The sequence below is a fragment of the Myxine glutinosa genome, chromosome 7 (genome assembly GCF_964187855.1).
Source record: "Myxine glutinosa chromosome 7, kmMyxGlut1.1, whole genome shotgun sequence".
NCBI lineage: Eukaryota > Metazoa > Chordata > Myxini > Myxiniformes > Myxinidae > Myxine > Myxine glutinosa.
The window spans coordinates 146,724,267-146,748,068 of record NC_136267.1 but is presented as its reverse complement, the minus strand read 5'-3'; the positions used below and the strand labels follow the sequence as shown (position 1 = coordinate 146,748,068).

Below are 23,802 nucleotides of genomic sequence, written 5' to 3'. Positions count from 1 at the left end.
GCGCTGGCGAGCGGCGGACCAGGGACTGGTAGCGTCAGGCACGAATTCGCCCGGGACGCGGAGTGGCTGGCCGTAGACGAGCTCGGCGGCGGACGCCTGGAGGTCTTCCTTGGGGGCCGTGCGAAGGCCCAAAAGGACCCACGGCAGCCGGTCGGCCCAACCGTCGTCCTGAAGGCCGGCCATGAGTGCGGCCTTCATGGAGCGGTGAAACCGCTCGCACAACCCATTGGCTTGGGGGTGGTAGGCCGTGGTGCGGTGCAGCATGACCCCCAACGAACGGGCGACCGCGCCCCAAAGCTCAGACGTGAACTGTGGGCCGCGGTCGGATGAGATGTCCGCTGGTGCGCCGAAGCGCGCGACCCAGGTGGCGATGAACGCCTGCGCCACGTCGGCGGTGGTGGTGGAGGTGAGGGGCACGGCCTCCGGCCACCTGGTGGTCCTGTCCACCATGGTGAGCAGGTGGGTGAACCCCCGCGAGGGGGGCAGGGGACCCACCAGGTCCACGTGGACGTGGTCGAAACGCCGTTCAGGCACGGCGAAAGGTGCCAGCGGGGCCTGGGTGTGGCGGTGGACCTTGGCTCGCTGGCAGGCCGTGCAGGCGTTGGCCCAGTCGCGGATGTTTCGTCGAAGGCCGTGCCAGACGAAACGCGCCGACACCAGCTTCTGAGAAGCTTTCCGGCCCGGGTGAGAAAGGCCGTGGATGGAGGCGAAGATGCGGCGCTGCCAGGAAATGGGCACGATGGGGCGAGGCTGGCCCTGGGAGACGTCGCAGAGCAGGACGGTGCCCGCAAAGGGGATGTCGGCCAGGCGGAGGCCCATGTCCGCCACGCGGAGTGCCTGCACCGAGGCGTCGGTGGTCTGGTCGGCCGCCATGAGCGTGAAGTCCACGCCGAGGTGGACCGCGTTCGCGCTGGCCCGCGAAAGGCAGTCGGCCACGGCGTTGTCTTTGCCGGCGACGTGCTGGATGTCCATGGTGAACTCCGACACGGCGGAGAGGTGGCGCTGCTGGCGGGCCGACCACGGCTCCGTGACCTTAGCCATTGCGTAGACCAACGGCTTGTGGTCGACGAAAGCCGTGAACGGGCGGCCCTCCAGGAGGTGTCGGAAATGGCGAACGGCCAGGAATAGCCCGAGCAGCTCGCGGTCGAACGTGCTGTAGTTTAACTCGTTCGGCCGGAGTTGCCGGCTGAAAAAAGCGAGTGGCTGCCAAACCCCGTCCACCCATTGCTCATGGACGGCGCCCACCGCGTAGTTGGAGGCGTCCGTAGTGAGGGCGATGGGCGCGTTGAGCACCGGGTGAGCCAGCAGCGTTGCGTCGGCGAGGGCCCGTTTGGCACTGGCGAAGGCCGCGTCCATGGCCGCGGACCAAACAATGTCATGCTTGGCCGGCTTGCCCCGGAGGGCCTCGTAAAGGGGCCGCATGAGCTGAGCAGCGCGGGGCACGAATCGGTGATAAAAATTCACCATGCCGAGGAACTCTTGGAGGGCCTTGATGGAACGGGGACGCGGGAACGTGGTGATGGCCTCGACCTTGGTCGGCAGCGGCACGGCCCCGGTCTTGGTGATGCGGTGGCCCAAAAAGTCAACGGTCGTCGCGCCGAAGTGGCATTTGACCGGGTTGACAATTAAGCCGTGCTCGCTGAGGCGACCGAACAGTGTTCGGAGGTGGAGGAGGTGCTCGGCGCGGGACGTGCTGGCGACGAGGATGTCGTCCAGATAGACGAAAAGAAACGGCAGGTCGCGCAGCACGCCGTCCATCAAGCGCTGGAACGCCTGGGCCGCGTTCTTGAGGCCAAACGGCATCCGCAAAAATTCGAACAGGCCGAACGGCGTGATGACGGCCGTCTTCGGGACTTCGGCCGCCCGGACAGGTACCTGGTGGTAGCCCCGTATCAGGTCAATTTTCGAAAAGATGACCCGTCCCGCCAAACGGGCGGAAAAGTCCTGAATATGCGGGATCGGGTACCTGTCGGGGGTGGTAGCATCATTGAGATGGCGGTAGTCGCCACACGGGCGCCATCCACCCCCCGGCTTTGGCACGATGTGCAGTGGCGAGGCCCACGTGCTATCGGAGCGCCGCACGATGCCGAGGTGCTCCAACGCGTCGAATTCGGCCTTTGCCATGGCGAGCTTGGCTGGGTCGAGGCGGCGGGCCCTGGCGTAGACCGGCGGGCCCGTAGTGGGTATGTGGTGCTCGATCCCGTGCCGCACCGCGACGGCCGAAAACGTCGGCCGCGTGAGGGCCGGGAATTCCACGAGCAGGCGAGCGAACTCGTTCGTTGCCGGGAGGGCGCACGCCAGTTCGGTCGGTGCGGAGCTGCTCATTGTGCACGCCAGGGAGCTGAAGGTCTCGGCGTGGACAAGGCGACGTCGTTTGACGTCGACCAGCAGCCCGTGCGCGCAGAGGAAGTCGGCGCCCAGCAAAGCCACGGGGACGCTGGCGGTAACAAAAGTCCATTGAAAGCGCTGGCTGCCGAAGCAGAGGGTGACGACGCGTGGGCCGAAAGTGCGTATGGCCGAGCCATTAGCAGCGACCAAAGAGGGGCCGCAAACTGCGTCCAGCCTGTCCTGCTCGGAGGCAGGTATGACGCTCAGTTGGGCGCCGGTGTCGCACAGGAAACGCCGTCCAGACGCTTTGTCCCGAATAAACAGCAAGTTGCCCGAGTGGCCGGCGCTCATGGCTGGGAATGAACGCCGGCCGGGCCGTTTCCCGACCTGCCGAAAGTGCACGGGGGCCGGCACGTCCGAGCCTTGTGTCCGAACCTGGCGTGGTAATAACACCACGCCCGGTCAGGTGGAGGCCCCGGCCGTCGTGTCGGAAGTGGGCGGTGCGGCGTGGCAGCCGCCAGTTGCACCGGCAGTTCGGCCTCCAACCGCGCAGGGCGCTCGGGCGTCGTGGGCGTCGCCTCGGACGGCGGCGGGCTCCAGGTAACCGCGCCGATGTGCTGGCCCGCCGAGGAGATCTTATCGGCTTCCCTGGCGAGGGCGCGGGAATCCGTGATCAACGTGCCAGCCAGGGCGAGGCGTACCGGGTTAGGCAGCTGACGGAGGAACAGCTCCCGGAACAGGAATGCCGGAGAGTGCTCGCCGAGCAACGAGAGCATATAGTCCATGCGCTCGGACGGGCGCGTGTCGCCGAGCTCGGGCAGGTCAAGCAGGCGCCGTGCGCGTGCTGCCGGTGAGAGGGCGAAAGCGCCGAGGAGGAGCGTCTTCAGCGCGTCGTATTTGTCAGCAGCCGGCGGGTGCTGGAGGAGGCTCAAGGCGCGGGCCGCGGTGGTGGAACCAAGCGCCGCCACAACATGGTGGAAGCGGGTGTCGTCCGTGGTGATGCCTCGCAGGGCGAACTGGGAGTCCGCCTGGGCGAACCAAACAGCCGCGTGAGTCTCCCAGAAGGTAGGCAGTTTAAGCGTCACTGCCGTATCCATGTCGGTAGGTCACCAATGAAGGAACTGCGCTCCAACGCGAGTCGAAAGAATTGACGCGACCAAAGACGGAATTCGTCCGAGTTGCTTTATTGAAACAAAACAGCTCAGGTATTCTGACAAGCCCGTTTTTCGGGCAACAATATACGTATATACACCTTTATGTCGGGAAGTTTGCCCGGCAAAAGCTATACCGGGCATGCCCGGGTATCAAGGGCGAGCCTTGGAAAGGCGAGTCTGGACCTGCCCGGGCGTGTTTGGCTGCGGCCTGGCAAGTCGAGGCTGGGCGTGCCCGGGCGCTCTGGGCGAGCACTGGAAAGGCGATAGCGGGCATGCCCGGACGCTCTGGGCGAGCCCTGGAAAGGCGATAGCGGGCATGCCCGGACGCTCTGGGCGAGCCCTGGAAAGGCGATAGCGGGCATGCCCGGACGCTCTGGGCGTGCCCTGGAAAGGCGATAGCGGGCATGCCCGGACGCTCTGGGCGAGCCCTGGAAAGGCGAGAGCGGGCATGCCCGGGAAAGACGAGACCGGGCGTGCCCGGGAGGTTCGGGCGTGCCCGGGAACAGTGAGTCCGGGCATGCCCGGGAGAGGCGCGTCTGGCCGTGTTCTGGCCGGTGCAAGGCGATTATGTACATCCAGCGGTAACCGCTACAGTTCCCTGTTTGAGGCAATGTTTTTATGGCCGGATGCCCTTCCTGACGCCAACCCTTAGTCGCCTCTTACGATGCGCAGGGATACGGTGTTCCTATTCTAAACCGGGGTACACACCGGGATGACACATAGTGAGATGGCATAAAATGAATTCACAATATTGTTTGTTGGCGAATACGCCTGCGTATTACTAAAATTAACGCTGAGCTGTCAGCAGTAAACAAATTGTTTATGGAGTTTAAAAATTGCAAATATTTCCATCAATAAACTGCATTACTGTACTGGAACATACTGTATATAAGTTATGTTGTTTAACTGCCATCAGCAAAGCGGCGGGTTCAATGCTAGTTTATTCTAAACTAGCAGGAAAAATTCTAAACTAGCAGGCGTTGTTTCTCGTTTATTCTAAACTAGTTAACTAGTTGTTAGGGTTAGGGGGCCAAAAACACTTCCCTACACACAGGAATGTCGTTGGGATAATTTAGTATTATGTGTCGCATAGCTACAAAGGCTTAGGCACTATATTGCAATTGAGTAAAAGAGAAAAATGCAACTTTAATTTTTTTTCCCCTAAAACAAACCCTGGAATTTACTGATGAACCTCTGAAAGTTTGACGAAGATCCGTTTGGCCATCTCTCATCGTTTGGCCACACAAACACAAAAATATCAACACACACACACACACACACACACACACACACGGCTCTCTTATAGTATAGATAAAACTAGAACGGGCACTCGGTAGAGCGCATACCTTCGCCGCAGCTACTGTTCTGTACTTGGTAAAAATACGATTTTGACCTTTTCGTGACCTTGACCTTGACCTTTGACCCGATTGCTCCCAAAATCTAATCAAATGTGTCCCGTATAATAACCAATCATCCCACCAAATTTCATGCAATTCGGTTGAATACTTTTTGGGTTATGCGAATAACATACACACACACACACAGACATACAAATAAATACACAGCGATCAAAACATAACCTTCCGCTTTTGCGAAGGTAAAAACGTTGCAGCTTGACAACCATTAGTGGTTGTCTGGTCAATGAGAAATCTGGTCTGGTCAATGTAAGTTCTGGTCAATGAGAAAGCTAAACAATAAGAAGGTTGATTTTGTTGTACCTCTTTTGATCTCCTATGCAGCTGTTATCCACAATGCGCCAGGAGCTAGATAAACACCAGGATAGAAACATTATTCTGCAGAGGGATTGTCATGCCGCCAAAGAGGAAGTCTTGCAATTGCTGCAAGCCCTGGAGGAGCTTGCAGAAAGGTGTGACCAGGAGCAGGCACAAGCCAAGCAGCATGAACTTGACAACCAACAGCTCATTGATGAGCTCCAGCTGAGGAAGGTCAGTGGGAAAGCCTCATTTACTTTACTAGCAACGGTACCCGCCCTATGGGCGGGGCTTCAATTGGGAAGCCCAAATGAAAAGGCAAATATCAGAAATTGAAGGCTTTTTTAATACTAGGGCATGCCCGTACTATATCTATATCTAAAATTATACCCCCCCCCCCTCTATTTACATGAAATGGTTTGGTCCAAAGCGAACGGCTTGCGAGTACGGTGACAATCCCCTCCCTCTATTTACATGAAATGGTTTGGTCCAAAGCGAACGGCTTGCGGAGTTTGGTAAAGAAATCACCATAGCGTGCACAAACGCGCAGGAAAGCGAAAGAATCGCAAATTAGTTTTAATTAGTTTTAAAACATAGTTTAACGCCAACATAGCGGCAACATAGTTTGCCAACGTGAAATAAATGAATACGCTCTCAAATGTGCCGTCCGAGGCAGAGTCTGTTCGCCACGTTCGGCACACGTGATAGCTCGCTGCTCTCTGATTGGTTGAATCGTTTTTTGGACATAGCTCGCTAACTACTTGTCCGATTAATATGAAACCTTGAAAAGGCACATCCTCGGGTCCCCAGCAATATACCTGGCAAGTTTCAAGTATATCGGACCCGTGGTTGTCGAGAAACAGCGGTCACAGACAGACACACGGACATACACACAGAGATTACTGGAATTATAGATAGATTAAACGATTCATATAAACATCCGTTGAATCATATCACACGCAAATCATCAAAATCTAAACAGTACACGGCACCCATTTTGAAAAAAGATTGAATTCTGCAAAACGGAAGTGGCAGCCACACGTCTTTCTCAGTCGCACGTTTATGTGTGAAGAGTGCGTGCCGAATCGGTAACACGGAAGCGGCCGCTACACCTGTTTCTCAGTCGCTTTGCACACGCTGCCGTGTTCCTTCGGAGCCGCACGTTTATATCGGAAGAGTTCATCAGGAGTCGATCTACTCTCTCCTGGTACGTAGAATTTCAACAAAAGCCACATCACTGTTCATATCGGTAAATATTATTCCATCGTGTTTGGAAAAACTGGAAAACTTGGAAAATTGGGGGAAAAAATGGAAAAACAAGTATTTTACTTCAAGGGGTCCCAGGAATACCCACACAAAATATCGTTGCGATCGGTTGAGCGTTTTTGCGGTACCTTCGAACGGATGGACGGACATTTGGTGAATTATAGTAAGATGTGATACTTCAAGAAATCCAGGAGAAACCTTGAGGACCTTTGTGCCCACAGATTTGGGCTTTTGCAGGAACAGGGAATCAGTGATTAGGACATAAAAACTTTGTGCGAATCCGCCCACAACTTTTGAGTTATCATGCTAAATATATAATTTTTGGGTTCACCTCTCAATGGTGAAGAATCACTTAAAAATCATAGGATCAGGATCCTCACCAAAATCTAATCAATTAATCCTTGTCACACACCCAACCTGTCCACCAAGTTTGTCAGAATCCATCCACAACTTTGAGATATCGTGCTATATACTCGTACATAGTTTTGGCCTTATCTCTCAATGGTGAAAAATCACCTAAAATTATCGGATCTGGATTTCGGATCTTCACTAAAATCGAATACATCAAGCTTCGTCTGAAGCCGTCCATAACTTCTTGAGATATCCTGCTCACACAGACAGACAAACATGGGTGATACATAACCTCCATCCACCTTTGGTGGCGGAGGTTATAATTGATACAATTGGACTATGTGAATACCAACCAATAATTTGAACATTATTTGAGACCACTGAAATTCTGATAATTGCCAACATTCATGCTCAGTCCAAATCTGCTGCCTATGACATTCCATTTATTGTTGAGGAACATAACCCGACTCACACTAGGCCAGCTCCAATTCGGACCACCATATAAAAAGGCCATCTCTGTGCTGGATAAAGACATTAGTAGACAGCGGTGTGCTTTTTCATAAATTACAAGGACAGCGGACAATGGACAAACACATGGTATATAGGTTTTAAACTTGTGTCCCTGCTTCCTGAGCCAGCAACTTCAGATGGGAACACAAACAGGCCAACCCATCGACTTAGACTCACCACTTCCCAAGTATGATGCAGTAGGAAAGAAATAAAATGCATCGTGTGTGTGTGTGTGTGTGTGTGTGTGTGTGTGTGTGTGTGTGTGTGTGTGTGTGTGTGTGTGTGACTTTATTTGCAGGATGCAATGGCAGAGGCTAAGAGTGAATATGAGACTCTGCAGAATTTGCTGAATCAGGAGCACATATTGATGACAGATGCCAAGCAAGTATTGGTGCAAGACCTTGCTGAACTCGGAGCCATAATCAATTTTCAGGAAGAAAAGGTTAGAATTTCCAAGCTTTTGCTCATCCCTGCATCATGGAAATGCTGCAAATGGCTAGTTTTTGTAGCCTAAGTAACTATTTTGCATAATTTATTAGCATTTGATGCCACCTTTAATGGAGAATTTCATAGGGCATTCTATGAAACGTAGGTTGCTTTTAGCCCCAGATAAGCCAAACTTTCCATAAACCATATTGAATGATGAGTTATTCACATTCTCCCGAACACTTATCTTGAGAGGGAAGACTGTTCTCTGAGGTATAGAGGATCCACTTCTGTGTCCTTTTCTCCCATTTGCTAAATGTATGCAGCTTAGCAAAGCGGAGTTAATATGGCAATAATAACAAAGCAAAAGTTAATGTTGCAAAGCGTATTTCAGAAAATATTCATATTCTATCGAGTGCGGTTCTAGTTACCCTCGCCTGAGGAGAGGGTATTGCATTTGAGTCCGTTTGTTTGTCTGTCTGTTTGTCTGTCTGTTTGTTTGTCCACACAGAATAAATATGATTTTCTCTGCAACCGTTGGTCCGATTGACAGGAAATTTTCATCATAGGTGCAACTCCACCTGTAGAATTTTTTAATGATAATTATGACGTCACATGTCACGTGGTTCGGCCGCCATCTTGGAAAAACCGAAAAACTTTGCACCTCTATATCTCTGAAAGCGCTGAATAGAAAAAAATGAGACATGGCCCATTGTAAAGAACTCTCCATGGGGAATAAAATATGTTAATGATGATGTCATAGGTGCCTCCATTATGACGTCATAATTCGACAAGTACAAAACTTCATCCTATCGAGATGAAATTTCTTAAGCATCATGTAGGCATAAATTGGTGGAGAAAAATAATAATGATGACGTCATTGGTCACGTGGTTCGGCCGCCATCTTGTAAAAACCGAAAACATTTGCACCTCTATATCTCTGAAAGCGCGACTTAACAAAAGTTGAGACATGGCTCATTGTAAAGAACTCTCCATGTGGAATAACATTTGTTAGCCCTTTGAGTATGGGATTTTTTTTTGATAAAAATACCCCCGGTATGGGATTCATTTGGCATTACGGGAATGCAACCACGTACTGACGATCTAGTTATAGGTATAGTCGATGACTGTGGTAACGTCATCCGTACACAATTTTTTTTCGCAGGTTGCGTCACTGGACGTCATCCGTACTCAAAGGGTTAATGATGATGTCATAGGTGCCTCTATTATGACGTCATAATTTGACAAGTACAAAACTTCATCCGATCAAGATGAAATTTATTGAGCATAATCCAGGAATAAATTAGTGGAGAAAAAAAAATGATGATGACGTCATTGGTCACGTGGTTCGGCCGCCATATTTGTTTTAACACAAAAGCCTTAAAATCACTGAAAATACGTCCTGGCGAGGGTTTGCAATCTCTGATTGCTCTTTCTTGTTTCCATTGCATTCACAAACCTTTAGATAAGACTTGTAAGGTTCCACATAATCGTTTTTATCCCAATCATTTTCTAATATAAGTCGTAGGTAAAATGTTCCATCAAGTAAAACTCGAAGTTGTTTCAACTTAGTATGATCACTCAGTGCATTATTCTAATCAGTCACAGTATCTCCATCTGATTCTTCAAAAATGAGCCATAAATAATTGAGGCTTTCCTTCAAGGACACTCAAATTCCAGGTATAGTTTGAACCGTTTAATTTAATGTGCTGGCATTTTCTTTTCAATAATATGCTTATACGTTTCTTTGAGTTAAGTCTTAATGGCTAAGGGGAGTGAGCATTTGTATTCGTATTCTGGTGTTCTCCCCAAAGGCAGATTCAGTACTGCGAAAGCACTTTCTTGGCAATGGTGATATTGGGTGGTTTGCCATTGCCTTCCCAGATCAAAAGCATTAGCAACCCCAAAAAGCAATCAATTTTCATAAACATTTTTGTTTAATTAAAGCTGAATTTTTTTTGTCTATACAGATCTTTATCAAAATCACAAAAAATATATATATATACCTTTAATTGGAACTGCTACGGTAAAGCTATTACCTGTTTTGTGTAATCATTGTAGATTGCCTTCCTTTGATTATAACCTGGATAAGCATTTGTTCTTGTTGCCAGATCGGGAATAAAACTTTCAACAGCTCCCTTAGCCATTCTATTACGAAATGAATAATATCTTTCACTGAACCATTAACTTTACTTTGTAAACTCCATGGCTGTCTCGCCAAGCCCCCAGTTCTTGGCAACATATCAGGGGAGCAGCTTGTGTTGGTCAGGGTGTACGTGTCTAAGCTGAAGGCAGAGTTGAAATCCCTGGTGAAGCTGAACAGCGAGATGAAGAAGGAAATCCTTAAAAAGAGTACAAATATTGAAGAGTTGGAAAAGGAAATTGCATCCAACAGTCTTCTCATTTCCCAGGTAGTCAATCACATCCACTTAGATAAAAACTGTTTAAAAGAGTTTTTTAATTTCTGAATATTGAATTTTTTTATTGTAAAAAGTTTGTGTATGTATTTGTAGAACAATTCGTTTTTTAAATTCAAACTGTCCATATGTTGTGGTTTCCATATCAAAATTGGTTAATAATGTATAAAAAATTATGTTTTCATTACTCCTTGCAAAAATTTTAACAAACTGAGAATACAATGCATCATTATTTCCATTGTGCCATTCATAATGGCTGGCAAGATGGCCGAGAGGTATGCACACTTGCCTCTGAGTCGTCTAACCTGGGTTCAAATCCCAACCAAACTACAAACTGTCATCCTCGTGTCTATTAGGCCAAGTGAGGCCTCAAAAGTGTGCTCTGTCCCTTGGATGGACATTAAACTGGTTGTCCTGTCTACCAGCATTAGTTGGTGAATGTTGAAGATCCCATGGTGTCCTTCGCGAAGAGTAGGTGAGCTCTTGCTGGCACCCTGAACACATTCCAAATTGTACAGGGGGCATTGCATCAGTGACACAGCTGCATCCCCAGCCAATGATGTTACTCGCAGACTTTTACTGCATTCAGAAGAAGAAGAAGAAGTGCGATTCATATTCCGGAGGTTGGTGCTGGTTTTAGACTTGGTTAATCAGGTGTTGGCCTGTAGTCTGGCACCATTACAATCAAATACAGCAGTCTTTAACCAGACATGCTTGCAGAAGACAGGAATTTAGAATTTAGGAAGATTACGAGCACATTGACTTTTTGTTTTCTTCAAAGGTACTGTGAGATTGATCATGTGCTACCAACCAGCTTGTCATTCTCTCTGAAAGTTCTGACATACTAAAATACTCATCTTCCTGCCAAGCATACCAGATTGACAGTTTGCAGTTGGTTCCTGGGACTTAAACCCAGACCGTGTTGCGTTGTTCACAGCACGAGGCGAGGCAGCGTTCCATCGTTGAGGAGCTGCAGATGATGGAGCAGAAGTTGCGAAAGTTTGAGGAATTGTGCGATGGGCTACAGGAAGAAAATGTCAAACTACGAGCTCAAGGTTGGCACGTCTGCCATTTTATTAGTAGGGTGGGGCAATGCCCATCATGTAATGTTGAGCAAAATTTACCGCATTCCCTCTCTACCCCGTTGTATAACTTCCTCAGTTCTGGTTATTTGATCAGTATCCCAAACTTCCACACCAGAGGACTCATTGGCTGACGGTATAAGAGGCAATTTCAAATTATAAATGTTCAGTATACAATACTGAACAAAAGGACTGGGGAGGATAACTATGGGGGAGAGGGAGCATCTTGATCCGCCCTACACAATTTATAATTACATGCAATCGTACTTCTCATCTGACTGCTATTAATTTATAGTACGAAATGTTTTATTTTTTCTCATTTGTTCATCGGTATGCAGCCTATGTAATCCATGATGGTAACACATCGCTCCGGTCGATCAAAACCGCTATTGGTTAAATTTACATCATTGGAATGCTATATTGATAAATGTGCCGTTACACAAAAACAAAACTACAGATCCATTTCAATAATCTCAGGTGATGCACTAAAAATGTTATGCCAGTTATTTATCAGATTTTTAAAATGAAAATTAAATTAATTTAATTAATTAATTAGCCCGTCCCTGCACAGTAGGAGAAAAGGTTTTGTAACCCATCACTTCTGTGTGTCTGTGTCTGTCTGGGCCATAACCTTTTACCATTTGAGCTATTGTCATCAAATTTTCAACAAAGCTTTATTATGATAATACGGAGAAGGCAAATTAATAATTTGGTCAAAATGTGAAAGGTCAGCATCACATAAAATCGTCAATTTTCATCCGATTGACCTGAAATTTGAAGAATTTGCATATTGCGTCACTGAATTGGTTCACCAATCAAAAGCTAGACGCTGATTTTTTTGATTTTTTTTTAGATCAAAAGGTCAAAGGTCAAGGTTGCGTAAAATCGCCAATTTCCAGCCAATTGACTTGAAATTTTAACAATTTGCCTATTGGGTCACTGAATTGGTTTACGAATCAAAAGGTAGGAGTCGATTGTTGTTTTTAGATCATTTTATGGTAAAAGGTCAAGTTTGCATAAAATTGACAATTTTCATCCTATTGATCTGAAATTTTAAGAATTTGCATATTGGGTCACAAAATTGGTTTACGAATCAAAAGGTAGGAGTCGATTGTTGTTTTTAGATCATTTTATGGTAAAAGGTCAAGTTTGCATAAAATTGACAATTTTCATCCTATTGATCTGAAATTTTAAGAATTTGCATATTGGGTCACAAAATTGGTTTACGAATCAAAAGGTAGGAGTCGATTGTTGTTTTTAGATCATTTTATGGTAAAAGGTCAAGTTTGCATAAAATTGACAATTTTCATCCTATTGATCTGAAATTTTAAGAATTTGCATATTGGGTCACAAAATTGGTTTACGAATCAAAAGGTAGGAGTCGATTGTTGTTTTTAGATCATTTTATGGTAAAAGGTCAAGTTTGCATAAAATTGACAATTTTCATCCTATTGATCTGAAATTTTAAGAATTTGCATATTGGGTCACAAAATTGGTTTACGAATCAAAAGGTAGGAGTCGATTGTTGTTTTTAGATCATTTTATGGTAAAAGGTCAAGTTTGCATAAAATTGACAATTTTCATCCTATTGATCTGAAATTTTAAGAATTTGCATATTGGGTCACAAAATTGGTTTACGAATCAAAAGGTAGGAGTCGATTGTTGTTTTTAGATCATTTTATGGTAAAAGGTCAAGTTTGCATAAAATTGACAATTTTCATCCTATTGATCTGAAATTTTAAGAATTTGCATATTGGGTCACAAAATTGGTTTACGAATCAAAAGGTAGGAGTCGATTGTTGTTTTTAGATCATTTTATGGTAAAAGGTCAAGTTTGCATAAAATTGACAATTTTCATCCTATTGATCTGAAATTTTAAGAATTTGCATATTGGGTCACAAAATTGGTTTACGAATCAAAAGGTAGGAGTCGATTGTTGTTTTTAGATCATTTTATGGTAAAAGGTCAAGTTTGCATAAAATTGACAATTTTCATCCTATTGATCTGAAATTTTAAGAATTTGCATATTGGGTCACAAAATTGGTTTACGAATCAAAAGGTAGGAGTCGATTGTTGTTTTTAGATCATTTTATGGTAAAAGGTCAAGTTTGCATAAAATTGACAATTTTCATCCTATTGATCTGAAATTTTAAGAATTTGCATATTGGGTCACAAAATTGGTTTACGAATCAAAAGGTAGGAGTCGATTGTTGTTTTTAGATCATTTTATGGTAAAAGGTCAAGTTTGCATAAAATTGACAATTTTCATCCTATTGATCTGAAATTTTAAGAATTTGCATATTGGGTCACAAAATTGGTTTACGAATCAAAAGGTAGGAGTCGATTGTTGTTTTTAGATCATTTTATGGTAAAAGGTCAAGTTTGCATAAAATTGACAATTTTCATCCTATTGATCTGAAATTTTAAGAATTTGCATATTGGGTCACAAAATTGGTTTACGAATCAAAAGGTAGGAGTCGATTGTTGTTTTTAGATCATTTTATGGTAAAAGGTCAAGTTTGCATAAAATTGACAATTTTCATCCTATTGATCTGAAATTTTAAGAATTTGCATATTGGGTCACAAAATTGGTTTACGAATCAAAAGGTAGGAGTCGATTGTTGTTTTTAGATCATTTTATGGTAAAAGGTCAAGTTTGCATAAAATTGACAATTTTCATCCTATTGATCTGAAATTTTAAGAATTTGCATATTGGGTCACAAAATTGGTTTACGAATCAAAAGGTAGGAGTCGATTGTTGTTTTTAGATCATTTTATGGTAAAAGGTCAAGTTTGCATAAAATTGACAATTTTCATCCTATTGATCTGAAATTTTAAGAATTTGCATATTGGGTCACAAAATTGGTTTACGAATCAAAAGGTAGGAGTCGATTGTTGTTTTTAGATCATTTTATGGTAAAAGGTCAAGTTTGCATAAAATTGACAATTTTCATCCTATTGATCTGAAATTTTAAGAATTTGCATATTGGGTCACAAAATTGGTTTACGAATCAAAAGGTAGGAGTCGATTGTTGTTTTTAGATCATTTTATGGTAAAAGGTCAAGTTTGCATAAAATTGACAATTTTCATCCTATTGATCTGAAATTTTAAGAATTTGCATATTGGGTCACAAAATTGGTTTACCAATCAAAAGCAAGACGCTTATTTAAAATTTTTTTTTTTTTAGATCAAAAGGTCAAAGGTCAAGGTTGCGTAAAATCGCCAATTTCCAGCCAATTGACTTGAAATTTAAACAATTTGCCTATTGGGTCACTGAATTGGTTTACGAATCAAAAGGTAGGAGTCGATTGTTGTTTTTAGATCATTTTATGGTAAAAGGTCAAGTTTGCATAAAATTGACAATTTTCATCCTATTGATCTGAAATTTTAAGAATTTGCATATTGGGTCACAAAATTGGTTTACGAATCAAAAGGTAGGAGTCGATTGTTGTTTTTAGATCATTTTATGGTAAAAGGTCAAGTTTGCATAAAATTGACAATTTTCATCCTATTGATCTGAAATTTTAAGAATTTGCATATTGGGTCACAAAATTGGTTTACCAATCAAAAGCAAGACGCTTATTTAAAAAACTTTTTTTTTTAGATCAAAAGGTCAAAGGTCAAGGTTGCGTAAAATCGCCAATTTCCAGCCAATTGACTTGAAATTTAAACAATTTACCAATTGGGTCACTGAATTGGTTTACAAATCAAAAGCAAGAAGTTGATTTTTTAAAAAGATCTAACGGTCAAGGCCGCATACAATCATCAATTTTCATTTTGTATTTTTTAACTGCTTTTGTTATTTTGAGCTGACAGAAGAAGAAGAAGACGTCTGTATACAGACGCGACAGGCTTTACATTTTCAGATGCTTTCCACTTTATCTTTTTTTATCATGTCATAATTTATCATTGACATATTATGGCAACTACTGACCTCGTGAATCTTTGGCTCCCTTTTAAGAACGTGGCCAAGGAAGCTTTATGTGACATCTGTGTGAGCAAAAATAACGATGTGCTTTATGTTAGACACTCACTTACAATTTGTTTTCAGCAGCACTGTTGAACCTGTGGCCAATTGGAAGCACCAATCAGCACTGTCAATATGCAGTGTTCAGACCATCTCTAACGTTAACTTTGTTCCATCCTATCAGCTGCAATTGTAGTTAGATCTAAAAGCTATTGCGAATATGAAGAATGTCCAGTTGTAAATTTACATCAACCTGTCACCTCCACCCTCCACCACCTCATCCTATCACTGAACCTGGGCTTTTTTTTCTTTCAGAGTATAAATTAAATCTGGGTTTATAATTTGACATTAAACCATACTCGCACAACTGAATTTAAAATGAATTTCTAAAATTAACTTAAATGAATTTCCAAAGACTCTTCTTCAACAGATGGATCCTCAAGCATGACCCATTCGTTTTATGCCACAAGGTGTCTCCCTATATTCATTTTGATACTTGATAATTATCTCCACCACTGAAGGTGCACAAGAGGTCATGTTTTCACCCCTGTCTGTCTGTGTTTGTGAGCAAGATATCTCAAAGTTAAGGATTGATTCGGACGTAACTTGGTGGACAGGTTGGGTGTGTGACAAGGACAAATTGGTTAGACTTTGGTGAAGATCCGGATACTAAAATTCAAAAAGTGATTCTTAAAAATTGAGATATAGGGCCAAAATGATATACACTCGTGGCCAAAAATATTGGCACCCTTGCAGTTTTTAAAAATAACTTACAATTTCCTCTGAAAATAAGTTGATATTGACAAAAGTATTTGGTCTCCACAATTCTTTATTTCACTGTAAATATTACAGAGCCTTTGTTTTTGATTCAGAACTTAATATATCCTTTTAAATCAGAAAATAAAAAGAAACGGCATTGACAAAATTATTGACACCCTAGACTTGATATTTGGTAGTTTGCCTTTGGACAAAATAACTGCAGTCAAGCGCTTCCTATAGCCATGAATGAGCTTCATACATCTCTCTACTTGCAGTTTTTTTTTTTTTTTTTGTATGCAAGATCGAGGCTCGTGTAAGAGCGAATATCAATCACAAAAAAAACAAACGGACACACAAAACATACAATAAAGGGAGCGGGAGACAAGATGGGGAGAGAGAGGGAAGCACACAAGTACAACAGCAAAGAACAGGGACATCGGAGGATCTGTGGGAGGGAGAGGGCTTTGGTGGAGGAGGTATGGGAAGGCTGGGGGGGGGGGGGGGGGGCGGGGTCGAGGTATAAAACCACATGGACACTGCTAGACTTCCAGGAAAGAAGTCGGTATTTAAAAAAAATGTGCAGCTGGCAGGGCTGGGGGAGCAAGGCTGGATAGAAGTTGGTAGAAGACAGAAGGACCACCAACCTGCCTGCGGTGAGTGAGTGAAAGGCCCTCAGAATTAGCTTCATCGCGGGAGATTCCAGTGATTCTAAAAGCTTTGGTTTCAACAGCGTGAAGACGAGCTAGGTATGAGGCAGGAGCACCAGCCCAGAGGGGAGAGCAGTATTCCATTGAGCTGCGGATGAAAGCCTTGTATGTGGTGAGGAGCTCAGGTGTGCCAAGGAAGGACTTCGCACGACGGAGGATGCCCAGTCGGCGACTGGCTTTGGAGGCCAGCTTGGAAATGTGGTTTTCCCAAGAAAGATCATGGCAGATAGTGAGACCCAAAAGCTTGAGTGACAGAACTTATTGGAGAGGATTGTTGAGAAAGTAGATGGGAGAGTTGTCCAGTCGGTCTTTTCGGAGAGACATCGTAAGAGTGTGAGATTTGTCAGGATTGAAAGACATGTTCCACTTGTTTGACCAGTCTGTGATTTTGTCCAGGTTTGCAGAGAGTGAGGAGGCTGCAGACTGCCAATCTGAGGGATGAAGAATGGAGCGGCAGAGAGTGGAGTCATCAGCAAAAAGATGGAGAGGATATTCAAGAGAGTCAGAGAGATCATTGATGAAGACCAGAAATAGCACAGGGCCCAGAACACTACCTTGGGGAACTCCAGCCTGAACAGGAAGGGGAGATGAGAGAAATCCATTCAGGGCCACACGTTGACTACGACCAGAGAGGAAGTCCGCAAGCCATGCATGGAGATTTCCATGGATACCATAGGAGGAGAGTTTGGTGAGCAGAGCTGGGTGCCAGGCCGTATCGAAGGCACGTGATATGTCAAGGGAGACAACTCTAATTTGCTGTTTGGCATTGAGGACCTCCATCAATTGTTGAGACAGCAGAAGCAGCATGTCCAGAGTAGAGTGACCTGGTCTGAAACCAAATTGATGATCAGAGATCAAGCCATTGGAGAAGAGGAAAGATTTCATATGCGAAGCAATGATGGATTCCATGACTTTGCTGATAATTGGGAGAAGGCTGATTGGTCTGTTGATGCAAGGATCTGTTTTTGCACCTTTTTGTGTAAAGCGGTGATGTTGGCTGATTTCCAAGCTGATGGCAGATGACCTTGAGCAAAAGAGTGGGTGAAGAGAACAGAAAGAGAGGGTGTGAAAGAGCGTCAGAGCAGGATTTTAGGACCCGTGGGCTGATGCCGTCTTCTTGTGGAAACTGCTCCAGTTCTTCCAGATTTGAAGGGTGCCTTCTCCCAACTGCTATTTTCAGATTCCTCCACAGGTGTTGAATGGGATCTAGATCTGGACTCATTACTGGGCCACTTCAGAACAGTCCAACGTTTTGCCCTGAACCATTCCCTGGTGCTTTTTGAAGTGTGTTTGGGGTCATTGTCCCGCTGCAAGACCCATGACCTACAATGGAGACCCAGCTTTCTGACACTGGGTTGAACATTGCGCTCCAAAATGTTTTGGTAATCTCGTGATTTCATGATGCCATGCACACATTCAAGGCACTCAGTGCCAGAGGCAGCACAGCAACCCAAAAACATCACTGAACCTCCTCCATGTTTGATTGTAGGGAAGGTGTTCTTTTCTTTGAAGGCTTCATTTTATTTTCTTAAAACATTGAGATGATTTGCTTTCCCAAAAAGCTGTAATTTGGTCTCATCTGTCCAGAGGACATTCTCTCAGAAGGATTTTGGCTTGTTCAGGTTTGTTTTGAAAAACTCCTGTCGGGCTTTCTTAGCAGTGGGGTCCTCCTGGGTGTCGTACCATAGAACCCCCTTTCATTGAGTTGGCGACGGATGGTGCCAGTTTAAACTGTCGTACCTTGTGTCTGAAGTTCAGCTTGAATCTGTTTGGCAGTTGATCGAGGTGCTTTCTCCACCATTCGAACAATCCTTCGCTGCAATCTACGATCAAGTTTTCTCTTTCTGCCACGTCCAGGGAGGTTGGCTGCAGTGCCTTGGGCCTTCAACTTCCTGATAGCATTGTGTACGGTGGACACAGGAACATCAAGGTCTCTGGAGATGGACTTGTAGCCTTGAGATTGTCCATGCTTGGCTACAAACTTGTGTCTGATCTCCTCAGACAATTCTCTGGTTTTCTTTCTTTTCTCCAAGCTCATTGCGGTACACACAGTGACACAAAACAGCAGAATGATTACTTTTCTCTTTTCAATCTTTTTGAATGAGTGATTTATATATTGCAGGCACCTGCAAATCACCACAGGAGAGTTCAATTCCAAAGTAAAGGGTAATCACCTGCTTGAAATCTAATTATTTCTAACAACTAAAAGGTGCCAAGAATATTGTCTGGGCCATTTAAGGATTTTTGTGTGGAATTAGCTAAGATTCAGTAATTTTTCAGCTTTTTTTTGTTTTGTTCCACTGAAAACCAAAGAAATACACATGTGGATACCAATTTATTTTTTTCAACAATTTTCTGGAAGAAATGGTGCATTATTTGAAAAAAGTGCAAGGGTGCCAATACTTTTGAATATTCCAATATTCCAAAACGTTGTGGACGAGTTGTGACAAAACCATGTGGATGAGTTGTTTAGGTGATAAGAACAAGCCGATTACATTTTGGTTTGAGGTCCGAATCCAGATCCGGCCGATCAGTGGATAAAAAATGTAAACTGTTCACCAGGTGGAGGAATGTGCTCTACAGAGTGCTGTGCTAGTTTGATAAAGCATTCATGGCAATAATTCACACCAAGCCTTCTGTAGAGATAATGTTGATCATGTTTGCTAAAGCTGTTTTGCAATACGTCACAGCCGTTAAAAACATTCTTTGTCCGCAGAGAAAATGCACGAGATAGAATTCCAGAACAAAGAGAAAGAGCACCAAAGCATGATTGAAAGGGCTGAAGAGGTTCAGGTAAAACGTCGCATATTTACACTTTTACTTTGCATTTGGATATAAAAGTTATGGCAAAGAATGGACTGGATTTCCGATTGCAAATTGTCATGATGAACAGCTGGCGGTTGAAGCAGAACTGCAGGTGCATCGACTCACACATCAAGAGCAAGTGGCCCATTTGAGATGGGAGATGGAGGAGAAACAATCTCTCATCAAGAAACTGCAAGAGTAAGGCTTGTATTCACCCCATCCCACCACATGTGGATTGTGTTTCTCTTTTATGCCTCCGCCCGGCGAAGTTGCCAGAGGCATTATGTTTTTGGGTTGTTCGTCCAGCTGTCCGTCTGTCCGTCCGTGATAGTTTTCCGTTACCGCAGTAACTTGAGAACGGCTGAAGGGATTTAAATCAAAATTAGATCAAGTGCATACTATGATTTAAAGATGAAATGATTACACTTTGGGGTCAAGAGGTCAAAGTCTGTAATAAGTTTTCATTACCGCAATAACATAAGAATGGCTGAATGGAAGTAAGTCAAACTTGGTGCAAGTATGCATAATGACGTAAAGATAAACAGATTAGATTATGAGGTCAAGAGGTCAAAGGTCAGAGGTCCCGCTGTTGAACATCCGAAGGGGTGGGTGGTGCTATTACCAAATTAAAATGTTGCCTCCAACTTCTGTTGAGCTATTATATCATCAAAAGGGTAGGTTGTTTGTAAAGTGGGGAAAAATATTATTTGTGATGCTGAATAGATGGTTAATGAGTGCTTTTGTTTCTCTAACCACTGCATTTCTCACTCCAGCGAAAGGATTGGAATGGAACAGGCACTACAGAACTTTCAAGATCACCTCCAAAGGCTAAAGACCATTGAACAGCACTACAACTCACAGATCGAGAACATAGAGTACATCTTTCACTCAAAAAGCATCACATGATGAAAAAAAAAAAGAAGCTACATCTCTGAATTTCAAAATATAATGACTGTAAACTCTCTGACTGGTCAATTTATCAACTGCTTCAAATACTAAAAAGTTATACTTTATATAACATGTGTTTTAGTGAATCAACCAATCCATTTCCTGTTTTTCATCTGATAGGACTGAAGAAGAAAGACAGCAGAAAGGCAGAAGAGACCTTCATGATCTCGAGATCACACTTGTAAGTTCTTTGGTCACTTAAACCTGAAGGTCCTAGTTTAATTTACTTGGTCTTTGTGTTTGTGGTGCAAACCCACAGTGCTCCTGATTGTCTTTTCAAAGTGAAGGAATTACGAATATCCAACAAAGAGTTGAGTTCTTTCTCTCAGAAATGTACTCTTTTCATCCTATATGGTCAATTAGGAGAACCCATAATGTTTATTTCAAAAAATCAGCGACATCAAGCGAAATCAAGCGAAAATCCTTACAATACATGACTCATGTCAAGAAGTTTTCTCCTAAACTCAAAAGCATCACAATGAGCTTCCAGCTTAGGCTGATGTTTTTACAATAATTTTTCTCATCTATATAATAATACCGTAAGGACTCGACTTTGTTATCCCTTTTACGCCGCACCCAGTGACCCGATGCCCACGGCACTAATGGATTTACGATTTACGAACTGCGCTCTTTGTTTATCACGTACAGACATACTCGAAAAATCTGAATTAGCCGACGTTGGGGCCCAAAAGCATCCGATTAACTGCCGATACGACGCCATCTTACGACGCCATCGTATTGGCGTCTGCTGGGCGAAGGCGAAGCGAGCCGTCCGCTGATTGGACAGTCGAGTGGTGTGAACATGGGTAGTGTGAACCAAATGGTCTTTTTATTCCCTTGAACATTTTAAATTAGGATATATAAGGAAACGTCTTTATCGTCATTTTAATAAAGTTAAATGGAGTGACGTTGCGATACTCGGGGTGCATTGCATAAATCCTCGTAACTCAGAGAGGTGTAGCAGGTGGCGAGACGTAAGGAAGCTTAAAGATAACGAGCTGAAACAGATGAACGATATGTCAATCCCTTTCTACACCGAACGGCAATAAAAGTATGAGAGCGGGAAGGCATGGCCTGAGCACTTCGAGCAGAGAGGACTGATTGGACTTAACTTAAAGAGAAAAAATTGGAGCTTAACGGAAGAAGAAGATCCCATGAGCGCTCCCCTATGCCATCCATAATGGTACACTCTATCCATACACCACATCCTCCCTTCCATGGATGTTCCATGGGTTTCACGTCTTTATCGTCATTTTAATAAAGTTAAATGGAGTGATGTTGCGATACTCGGGGTGCGTTGCATAAATCCTCGTAACTCAGAGAGGTGTAGCAGGTGGCGAGATGTAAGGAAGCTTAAAGATAACGAGCTGAAAACAGACGAACGATATGTCAATCTCTTTCTACACCGAACGGAAATAAAAGTATGAGAGCGGGAAGGCATGGCCTGAGCACTTCAAGCAGAGAGGACTGATTGGACTTAACTTAAAGAGAAAAAATTGGAGCTTAACGGAAGAAGAAGATCCCATGAGCGCTCCCGGATGCCATCCATAATGGTACACTCTATCCATACACCACATCCTCCCTTCCGTGGATGTTCCACGGGTTTCGGCTAGTTCAACAATAATGCCACAATGTCAATATTTATATATATATATATATTAAGATTTATTTATGTAATTGTATTTATTTTATTTCTATACTATATTTAATTTTTTTTATTATATCTTTAGATATATTTATTTATATTGTTATGTATTATATTATATACAATATATTTATTATGTTATATTATTATATTATTATTACATATTATATGATTTATTATATTTTTATTTATAGAATTATAATATTATATATATACATATATATATATATATATATATATATATATATATATATATATATATATATATATATAAATAAATAAATATATATATATATATATATATATATATATATATATATATATATATATATATATATATGTGTGATAATTCAATGGCACAGCATGATCAAATCTTCATTGTTTCAGCCTGCATCTAAAAATACGTTTGTCATGGAAATCATCATCATCATTATCTGTCTGTGGAAAGAATGGCCAAAACATTTATTCGTCCATTCTTTCAATGGCTGAGGACACCACACATTTTGCCACAACACTGTAGGCAGATAAAGCAGGAAGTTGGAATTTGACCTGAACACTGCACACAATGACTTACTCTTTTTGAAAGTGTTGTGGGGTCTTGGAGGTCTCCATCCAGGACAGCATGCTTCGTATTCCATGGCACAGCATTACCTGTGGAATACTAGATGGAAATAACAGATTTAAAAATAAACCGCTTCCATTTGTTGGGATCAAGTGAGTTCTGCAGAAATGGTGAGCATTATGGGAAAATCCCAATTTGTGTATGGGAAAAATTGTGCATGGGAAATCCCAAGTGCAAAAGGAAAAAAATTGAGTAATCAAAGCAGCCTGTTAATTGTGAACATGGTTACTATTGCTCAGTTTTACGGAATAAATGCATGTGGTAGAGAACCTACAGAAAGGCCAACGACAGTATTTGGTTGAGTTGGGCAGAACTTCCTTTTGCTACCTCTGCCTTTAATTGTACATTATATGTGTGTGTTGTGGCAGGCAAAAGAAATGGAGTCTCTACACAACCTACGAAGGACCTTCATGAATGATCTCCTGAGTCGAGCAAAAAAGGTCTGAAAAACACCAGCACGACATCTACATGTTTTGCAGAAATACCTGCATGCTACAGCAGAAGAGCCAAACCTCTTCCAGTAAAGTCCACTTGAATGAATGACGGTCATTTCAAGTAGAATACTCGCTTAAATACATACATTAACAGTCCACCAAGAGAAATTGTCTTCTATCTATAATAATAATAAAAGTGAAGGTGTGTGTGTGTCTGTCAGTGTCAGTGTGTCTCCTCCATAACTCCAAAACCATGAAACCTGTTGGCACGAACCTTTGCATGCATCCTAAGGGATCTCTAAGGAATGCATGAATGAAAACTGGGCATTTGGGTAAATTTAAACACCGCTTTTGAATATAATTAACGGAGTGCTCATAATGAAAAAAAACAAAAAAGGTTACTCTTGGCCAGCCCTCTTTCACCTCTCAGGGGTCTTCAAAAGGAGGTCAGGCCTCAATCAAAATTCATATTTTTCACTTTCTTTACTCATATCGTCGAATGCCAAATCTTAATCCCTGTGAATCACTGTATACATCACTTTTGTTGGTGCTATAGTTTTAAAATTAAGAGCTTGGAGTCTTAGACTGATTTCATGCATTATATGCGGTTTTCCCGACTCCTCTGAGCTCCCAGGTTAATTGCGACAAAACTTTCTAAGATTACTTTT

General features: G+C 43.4%; 1 protein-coding gene and 1 long non-coding RNA gene across 2 annotated transcripts in view; one reads left to right on the top strand and one right to left on the bottom strand.

The window, feature by feature from the left end:
* The window catches only part of LOC137415610 (uncharacterized), a 66,344-nt gene extending 43,567 nt beyond the window's left edge, over positions 1-22,777 (bottom strand). The window contains exon 1 of the long non-coding RNA XR_010982107.2: positions 22,653-22,777. This is a non-coding gene — a long non-coding RNA (uncharacterized LOC137415610). The remainder of the gene's footprint in view (positions 1-22,652) is intronic.
* LOC137431723 (kinesin heavy chain-like) overlaps positions 1-23,802 on the top strand; it is a 91,326-nt gene that overhangs the window by 54,059 nt on the left and 13,465 nt on the right. The window contains exons 14-22 of the mRNA XM_068123354.2: positions 5,222-5,428; positions 7,620-7,763; positions 9,970-10,158; positions 11,102-11,219; positions 19,397-19,473; positions 19,574-19,683; positions 20,259-20,360; positions 20,554-20,614; positions 23,069-23,140. Of these exons, the coding sequence (XP_067979455.2) occupies positions 5,222-5,428; positions 7,620-7,763; positions 9,970-10,158; positions 11,102-11,219; positions 19,397-19,473; positions 19,574-19,683; positions 20,259-20,360; positions 20,554-20,614; positions 23,069-23,140 (1,080 nt within the window). The remainder of the gene's footprint in view (positions 1-5,221; positions 5,429-7,619; positions 7,764-9,969; positions 10,159-11,101; positions 11,220-19,396; positions 19,474-19,573; positions 19,684-20,258; positions 20,361-20,553; positions 20,615-23,068; positions 23,141-23,802) is intronic.